Source organism: Plecotus auritus (assembly GCF_963455305.1).
Source record: "Plecotus auritus genome assembly, chromosome: 8".
NCBI lineage: Eukaryota > Metazoa > Chordata > Mammalia > Chiroptera > Vespertilionidae > Plecotus > Plecotus auritus.
The window spans coordinates 137,744,104-137,753,294 of NC_137782.1; the positions used below are offsets into that span (position 1 = coordinate 137,744,104).

The window sequence follows — 9,191 nt, forward strand, 5'->3', positions numbered from 1 at the left end:
TCAGCTATTATTTTAACAGTACTGTTGTTAATTTTTAATAAATTTTTATTATCTTAAAACTACTTTACTCAAACATTTTTAGAGTAGTGCTGATGCTTAACAAAATAATTCCTGAAAGTTAATAACTTTGAAATGGAATTTACATATGCTAAAAAAATGCAACTTAGGAAGCCAAACAACTGCCATGAAATGCTGTGCTGTTAATTTAAGTGACTGTACTCTAAAAATAAAATAGAAAATACAGATAGGAAAAATGCAACATCAAAGCAAAAATTTATTACAATAATTATGGGTTTACTTAGAATATGCATCTAATCACCCATGGTCCCCATCTATCTTTGCTCCTTCAACACATATTTTACATTCATTACTTTTGGAAAACTAGTCTTGAATTATTTAAGGTTTGATTTATGTGTCTCCTCCTGATCCCATTCCTTCCATAAAATGGGACCACACTACCCTGTATAAGGTAGTACATGATTAAAGGTAAAAATGAATTCAATAAGGTAATAAGCCAGAGTTATCAATATGGGCTACAATAGGAGAGGGAAGCCCCAATTCATTTACTTATGACCTTTCAGTTAACATATATTAAATTCTCAATATGTTCTAGACAACATGCTAGAAGCTAGAGATGAAAAAAGGATTAGAACATAGTATTTCATAAAATAGGGAAAAGAAATATATAAATAATGGTAACATTCCAAAGAAATATTGAATCATCACAAGTTATATTAAATCAAGTTTTTCAATTATGATTGAAGAATTTTAGACTATCTAAAAAGAAGTTACTCCTTTGGCAGAAATTTTAAAAAATAAGGTATATTTAGGTGCGTTGCCCATTTTTTGATTGGATTGTTACATTGTATGAGTTCCCTGTAAATATTGGAGATTAAACCCTTATCAGAGATAACATTGGCAAATACACTGAGTGGCCAGATTATTATGATCTCTGAAGGCATAATAATCTAGCCACTCAGTGTGAGTGTGTGTGTGTGTGTGTGTGTGTGTGTGTGTGTGTATACATATATACATATATACATATATACATATATACATATATACATATATACATATATATATATATATATATATGTATATATATATATGTATGTGTGTATGTATGTATTAGAGGCCCGGTGCATGAATTCGTGCATGGGTGGGGTCTGGCCAGCCTGGCCAGGGGGAGGGGACATGGGCAGTTGGCTGGCCTGCCTGCTGGTCAAACTCCTGGTCGAGGGGACAATTTGCATATTAGCCTTTTATTATATAGGATATACACTGAGTGGCCAGATTATTATGCATTCAGAGATCATAATAATCTGGCCACTCAGTGTGTGTTCTCCCATGAAGTGGGCTTTCTTGTTGTTTTGTTGATGGTTTCTTTTGCTGTGCAGAAGCTTTTTATTAGATGTAGTCCCTAGTTTCCATTCCCCTAGGAGCTGTATTGGTGAAGATATTGCTTCAGCATATGTCTGAGATTTTGCTGCCTGTGGATTCCTCTAAGATTTTTATGGTTTCCCAAAACTAGAAACACCAATCAGAAAGGCTATACTAGCATACACCCCTATGTTCATAGCAGCACAAATCACAATAGCTAACATTTGAAAACAGCCTAAATGCCCATCAGCAGATGAGTGGATTAAAAAAACTGTGGTACATCTACACTATGGAATACTATGATGCTATAAAAAGGAAGGAACTCCTACCATTTGCAACAACGTGATGGACCTGGAGAGCATTATGCTAAGCGAAATAAGTCATTTGGAGAAAGATAAATATCACATGATCTCACTCATTTGCGGAATATAATGAACAACATAAACTGATGAGCAAAAACAGATCCAGAGACAGAGAAGCATCGATCAGACTGTCAAACCTCAAAGGGAAGGCAGGGGAGGGTGGGGGGGAAGGGGAAGAGATCAACCAAAGGACTTGTATGCATGCATATAAGCATAACCAATGGACACAGACACTAGGTGGGTGAGGGCATGTGCGGGGGAGAGAGGCAATGGAGGGATAAGGACACATATAATATCTTAATCAATGAAGAAAAAAAATTTTTAAAAAGGTATATATGTATGTTTAAGAAATAATGGTTGCTATGGTATGAATGTTTGTGTCCCCCAAAATTCATATGTTGAAATCCTAATTCCCAAAGTGATAGTATTAGAAGATGGGGCCTTTGGACAGTGTTATTAGGTCATGACAGTGGAGCCTTTATGAATGAGATTAATGCCCGTATAGAAAAGGCCCAAAAGAACAACCCTGCCCATTTCCACAATATGAGGAATACAATAAGGAGTCTGTGACCCAGAAAAGGGATCTCATGCGATCATGCGAGCACCCTGATTTCAGACTTCCAGCCTCCAGAATTGTGAGAAATACATTTCTGCTGTTTATAGGCTATCCAATCTATTGTATTTTGTTACAGCAGGCCAAATGAACTAAGACAATGAACTATAAAATCTAATTATTATTGAATGCCTTCATTAAATCTGTATTTTGCTAAAAAAAAAAAAAAAAGTCCTTTCTTTTCCTTTCAACCAGAACTTGTAACGATTTGTTATCACTAATTTTTCCCATTACTATAATTAAAACAATATAATATAGCTCAAAACAGCTATGTGTGGGTATTTTATTCCTACTTATGGTACTAATATCTAACTGATAGTTTTAACTAAAAGCCATCAACAAAGAACAAACTGTATCCTCCAATTAAAAGATAAAATTATATCCCACTGGAATTATAAAAACTCATGCTATAAAAAAATGCCTGCATTTGTAAATGGTATAGTATTAGCATAAAGGATGGAGTGGTCAAGCTTAAGAGGGGAGCTGGCATGAAAGGCTTCTCAGACTATGTGGGAACAGAATTAAAATTTGAAGGACAGGCAGAAGGTCACTGGTAGTGGCAGCAGAAGAACACCAACTTGAGGTACTCCAGCTAGCCAAATAAAACATAGATCTCAAAGACAGGAAAGACATGGCATTTTAAAAATAACTATATAATTATTGCTGACATCATTTAAACATAATGCAAATGTCAGCATTAATTATTGGGGGGGGGGGAGAGAAATCCCAAAATGTTATTGAAATAAAAATAATAGCCAGAAGGGGCTAGAGGAGGTGTTGTAATTGATCAGTATGCCCTATTTAATCATTCTTGTCTTGAAATTTTGCCTGATGTATATATATATTTAGTGCTTTATTTTCACTCCAATAATAAAGGCATAACAGATCAGACTGTCAAAGCATAACCAATGGACACAGACACTAGGTGTGTGAGGGCATGTGTGGGGGAGAGAGGCAATGGGGGATAAGGACACATATAATATCACACTGGTTAAGTGTGATAGCCAGATTGCCAATAAGTATTTATTGATCAATTAATACAAAGAGGTTCTAATCACTTAACATTTTAGTAGTTTGATCAAACCAACTATAATGAATAATTGCATGGAAGCTTCTAGATATAAGATAAAACGTCCATGCACGAGGACAACAGTCGGCAAACCGCGGCTCTTTGGCCCCTTGAGTGTGGCTCTTCCACAAAATACCATGTGCGGGCGCGCACATACAGTACGATTGAAACTTCGTGGCCTATGCGCAAAAGTCGGTTTTCGGCTCTCAAAAGAAATTTCAATCATTGTACTGTTGATATTTGACTCTTTTTTTTTTTTTTTTTTTTTAAATATATTTTATTGATTTTTTACAGAGAGGAAGGAAGAGTGATAGATAGTCAGAAACATCGATGAGAGAGAAACATCGATCAGCTGCCTCTTGCACACCTCCTACTGGGGATGTGCCCGCAACCAAGTTACATGCCCTTGACCGGAATCGAACCTGGGACCTTTCAGTCCGCAGGCTGACGCTCTTCCACTGAGCCAAACCGGTTTTGGCAATATTTGGCTCTCTTGACTAATGAGTTTGCCGACCACTGCACTAGGAGAAGGTAGCTAATGCAAATTCTCATTTCTTTATTTATAAAGGATTCATTCGAACATTGACAAAATAAGTATGAATATATTCAGGCTATTTTATATTATAATTAGTAGTTCTAGTAAAGTTCTATGCTTTCTTAACTAAACTTGGACATGATCTTAAACTGCTGAAATTTGTTATTACCAGCAACATGCAAAGTTTTCAGAGAGCTAAATGGAATATCCTACATAATAAAAGTATAATATGCAAATTGACCTAAAAGCCAAATAGCAGAACGACCATCCAGATGACCATCCGGGACCACACTATGACACCCACTGGTGTCAGGCCGGCCAAGCCGGGTGCAATGCAATTGGTCAGGGGCCCGGCCATCACCCATGACTACCCTGCAGAGGGAGGCCCAATCCACCAGCTAGCAGGGCGATCAATCAGGGGGCTCCACGATTGACCTGCAGAGGGAGGCCCAGGCCACCGACCAGCGGGCTGCATCAGGTGGGTGGGGCCTCCCTGTGCGAGGGAAGCCTGGGTCCCAGGTGCCGGAGGGAAGCCTGTGCCAGCAGCCAGGGGAAGGAAGGCCTACTCTTGAACCAATTTCATGCATCGGGCCTCTAGATAGATTATAAAGGCTTAAGGAAGAAAAAATGCCTTGTTAGTGAAACTGTGTTTCCTGGGAAATAAGAATAAGCTTTCTACTTTACAAAAAAAAAAAAAAAAAAAAAAAAAAGATAAACTTACAGCTTAATAAAACCAACCTGTAATTTTTGCTGCCTTTTCCTCTTGATCCACTCGGTTCTCATCATCTTCTTCATTATCTTCTTCAAAGTCATCTAAATTCCCAATATCAGCCTGCTTCATACTCATCAAACTAGCCAAACTTTGCATGTCTTCATCCCTACATCAATGATTTATAATATAATACATAGTTCATTAAATGACATTACTTGAAAAAGAACTGATGCTTAAAAAATATTAATATATTCCTTTTTTGTACGTTAATAAGTCTTTTTAAAGCTATATAATACTATTGAAAACTCTAAACACTCATTTATTAATTTTTAAACAGCATGTTTAATTAGTAAAAAGCAAACAGGATTAAAAACTAACTGGTTAGGAGTTACATTAATTCTGTGCTGCAGACATATGGAAGACTAAAATTTTCTCTATGGGATTAAAGTAGGGTTTCTTAACCATGAAGTCTGCAAACAAAAACTTGTTTCATAAAACAATGAGATAATTGGCAAATCAGATGAGATCTAGACTTTAAAATATTTAAATTTTCATAAGGAATTAAGATAGAAATTCTTAATCTGAAGTCTATGAACCCTTTTGGTTTTGTGAACTGGAGGAAAAAGAAGTAGAATAAAGCCCTGTAAATTATATTTAAATCTTATTTAAAGGTGCATTTTTCTGAAAGGGGCTATAGTTGTTCAAAAGTTAAAGAACTAATGTAATACAAAAAAGCACCTTAAGACAAAGTCTAGCCTTTTTAAGAATTACAAGATGGAAAATGACCTGGGTTGATTGAAAAGAAAAAATTTACATTAAATACTGTAAACATTAAAAAATTTAAGTTTTCCTGATCTATCATTTTCATCTTAAATTTCAAACAAACTACAGTGAAAGAAACATATTTCTAACATGTCATATACAAACTAAATTTTAATCAGATGTACTTTCTCAAAACTCAGAAAGCCAAATTAAAACAGTTTCTCATGTTCTTAGCACAATACAATAAAAAAACACACTAAAGTCTCTTATGTAAATATTCATTTTTCTAAATATGACTTTGCAGACTAAACTGGTTTTAGAAATTCTTTGCATTTTATCTCATATAAACTTAGAATTAAAATAATTTCCCCATTTTAAAATAAGTTAGTAACACAAAGTCTGCATGAACAAAAAAAGTTATGTTACATTATATAAATGCCTTACAAGTTGCTCACCTATCAATGAGGATAATTTCAAGATATATTATTCTTAAAATGCTAATTGGCTTAATTTTACCTATTTAATTTCCTCATATTTTAACCCTGAACATTTTTCTTTGGGAAAAGTAAGGAAGCAAGAGGGAATTTAGGGTGTTTGAGAGAATGCTTCACTCAAACTGAGATATTTTGTTTGACTGAATTTCCTCTCACTCACATTTCTGTGAATGGTACTGATTCACTTACTGCTTCTGCCCAGTGGAAAGGAGTCCACATTCAAAGGATCTTTTCTGATTTTGTTTTCTCTCTTCTTTCTCTATTTCCTTACCTTTCATTGTGGCTTGGATTTCAGGATAAGGTCTTTATTTTTAATTTCTCAATATTTAAGCCTACAATTTACAGTCCTGATATGAAAGACTAATGCTTCCGTTCTGCACTCTCTACCACACTCACTTAGAAGCAAACTTTCCAGAGAAGAGGCTTATGTTATTTACCAAGTCACTTGCGCCCTGGAGATGAGTGCCAAACATCTCATTCTGACGCACAGTATTCAGTCTAATCAGTTAAGTAGACATGACCAATTATAGTAACCACATTTCACTAGGTCAAATACATTCAGAAGTGTAATTCAGATTGGATTGTAATGTTTATAGGTGCCTTCTTCCCCTCACCTTTTAAGTCAAGGTGTAGAATTTACATTTTCATCTTCCATTCCAAATAGGTACTAACGGTTTCACTATACCCAAAACATGCACTTACCCCATGATTTAACTAGAGTGAGTGTTACTTTTTTTTTTTTTCTAACCTGTTCTAGGTATGTTCACCTCATTTTATCCAGCTATAATGTTAAGTCTTTTAGGAAACTAGAACTGGGTATAGAAATTATCTTTGTGCAATGCTTATTGAGAACTTTAGAAGTGATTTTTGAAAAGGATAGTGATTATAACGAAGTGTGTCTACCTGTACACCTTGCTATACAATTTTTGGAAGGCTGAGCCAAAGAATATGAATTGGCAAAGGTTCCTTTAATTCTTTCATTACTCTTATCCTAAACTTTTCATTTTGGGTTCTTCTCATATCTCAGCTGAACCAAACAGCTCCACAAAATGAATTGTCTATATTTCAGAGTACAACCACTTACACCAAAGACACTAAAATATAAAAACAAACATGTATGATATACTATAATATACAATTATAATATAAAATTTGAAACTTGCTGTAATCACTTTTATATTATTGTTCATTCTCTAGAGTCACAAGAGGCTATAAATAACAAGGAATTTATTTAATTCAGTCTCTGAAACAAAGAATGGTAAGAATGATCGGTATGTGGTAGGATGTTCTCAACTGTTGCTAATCTACTGAGTCCAAAGCTATAAACCTACAGTGTTTTAAAACACACTCTGAAGCAGCTTTCTGGATAAAATAAACTTACGTGGCTTTTCCTTCCCGGAGGAAAATGCAAGATAATGAAAACTGGAGAGTGGCAGATACAACTTTTTTAGACAATGGCTTGAATTTTAACTTGACATCAGTCTGAGTTGGCATAGGGCTTGCATACTGTTTCATGTTGATGCTGCTAGTAGCAAGAGCTTTCCTTCGACCAGAAGGGGATTCCTGGAAGATAAAAAATAATTATGTTATTTGGAATCATTTACTTTATAGCCAAATATTTTAAAATACAATTTTAATACTATTATTAAACAACAATTGAGACTTCCTTCTCCAATGAATTCCTGTAACATAATAATGAAATAAAACTGTAATGAGTTTATATCACAACTTTTACATATGTAAGGCAGATATAATATTGGAGAGAGCTGACACAGGCAAAAATAGGGGAAGACTTAACAACCCTCAATAACTCAAAAAAGGAATCTAGAACAGAAAGTCTCCAGGGCCCCTGAAAAAAGCACAGGGGCAGGTATTAAAGTTCTCAATAATTGTTTTCCTTCCTTTGATTATATTTAATATAACCTATCTACATTATAATGTAAAACTAATGATAATTAGGTTACATTAACCTAATTAACCTTTCTGAATGCCTATATTTTTTAAGGAAACACCCAGCCTTGGTAACATTCTACCTCATTCTACCTATAAATACTGAATTCTATCCTATACTTTGAGTCTTATTTCTTCCAGAAGCCTTTTCTAATCACGCCAGTCTACAGTTCTCTCTCTTTCCTAAGATCACATATATCAAGGAAGAAACAGTTGGTTTCTCCAATCCTATGCCAGTGGCATACACTGCTAAGCAAACCCAGAAGATATAAAAATTCTTCTCCACATAGCAATTGCCAATTCATCAAAAATAGAACACAAAATGAAACCTATTTGATATCAAAGGTATTTAACATTCCATTAATAAACTATCTTATTTCAAAATTATCCTTTATAGAATAATAGCATAGGAGAACAATGATAACAGGACAGCAAAATAATGATTGGGTGTTAAGTATGGTATCAATTCTGGAGAAATGTTATAATGAGTAAGACATAATAATCCCTGATTATGTGTTCTAATGGCAAGAAAAATTTTTATTTTTTAATTAATTTTATTGGTGTGGCATTGGTTAATATCATATGGGAAATTTTAGAAGGTCAATTTGTAAATAATGTAAATCAGAGGTCGTACCATCATTAATGTAACCAGAGGTCATAAACTAGCATTTCGTAGAGTTTACTGGTCTGAGAGTTAAGACCTAAAATAAGGCTTAATTTCCAAACTACATGACCATGAGTAAATCAGTAACTTGAGCCTCAGTAACCTTCCCTATAAAATAAGGAGATTAAACAAATCCATTCAAGCTCTACATTGGTTTTCTATAAAATTACCAAGGCAGGAAAAACCACCATTACCATTTGAATTATTTAATAAATCTTTATTTGTCTTATGATTGACAAACTTGTCTAAAATTAGGATATACTAATTTAATCAAAACATTGAAACAGCCTTTTAAAAATTTTTGACATTTCTACGAGCAGAACAAGTAAAAAATGTAATATAGCATCCCTAAAGAATACCTTGTTTTAAAATGTGGTCTTATCTGTCAGATTATGCACAGCAATATTATACAGAACTATTAGTGCATGTAGATACCTTATGAATGAATTTCAAAAAAGCATCAAGCACTTGAGAAGGATTTAGGTTCTCTCAGAAGAAATACTTAAGAATATGCAAATACCCTCAACTGAATCAAGTTGAGCAGATGTGACTATCCCAAACAATACAAGTGATCTTTCCCTGGTCGCTACTGTCAATCAAAGAATAAGATTAAGGTCCAAGGTTCTGACAATGTGCAAAATGAAAAAGTA

General features: G+C 34.4%; 1 protein-coding gene across 15 annotated transcripts in view; it reads right to left on the reverse strand.

Annotated features, from left to right (window-relative positions):
• The window catches only part of EHBP1 (EH domain binding protein 1), a 416,128-nt gene that overhangs the window by 210,617 nt on the left and 196,320 nt on the right, over positions 1-9,191 (reverse strand). For 12 of the 15 annotated variants that reach the window (XM_080686020.1, XM_080686011.1, XM_080686023.1 and 9 more), the window contains 2 exons: positions 7,309-7,490; positions 4,698-4,837 (listed from right to left, as the gene is read on the reverse strand). In XM_080686020.1, coding sequence (XP_080542146.1) covers positions 4,698-4,837; positions 7,309-7,490 — 322 coding nt within the window. Of the gene's footprint in view, positions 1-4,697; positions 4,838-6,198; positions 6,356-7,308; positions 7,491-9,191 lie in introns of those variants that run through there. The other 3 variants (XM_080686014.1, XM_080686015.1, XM_080686016.1) reach the window with 2 other exon arrangements.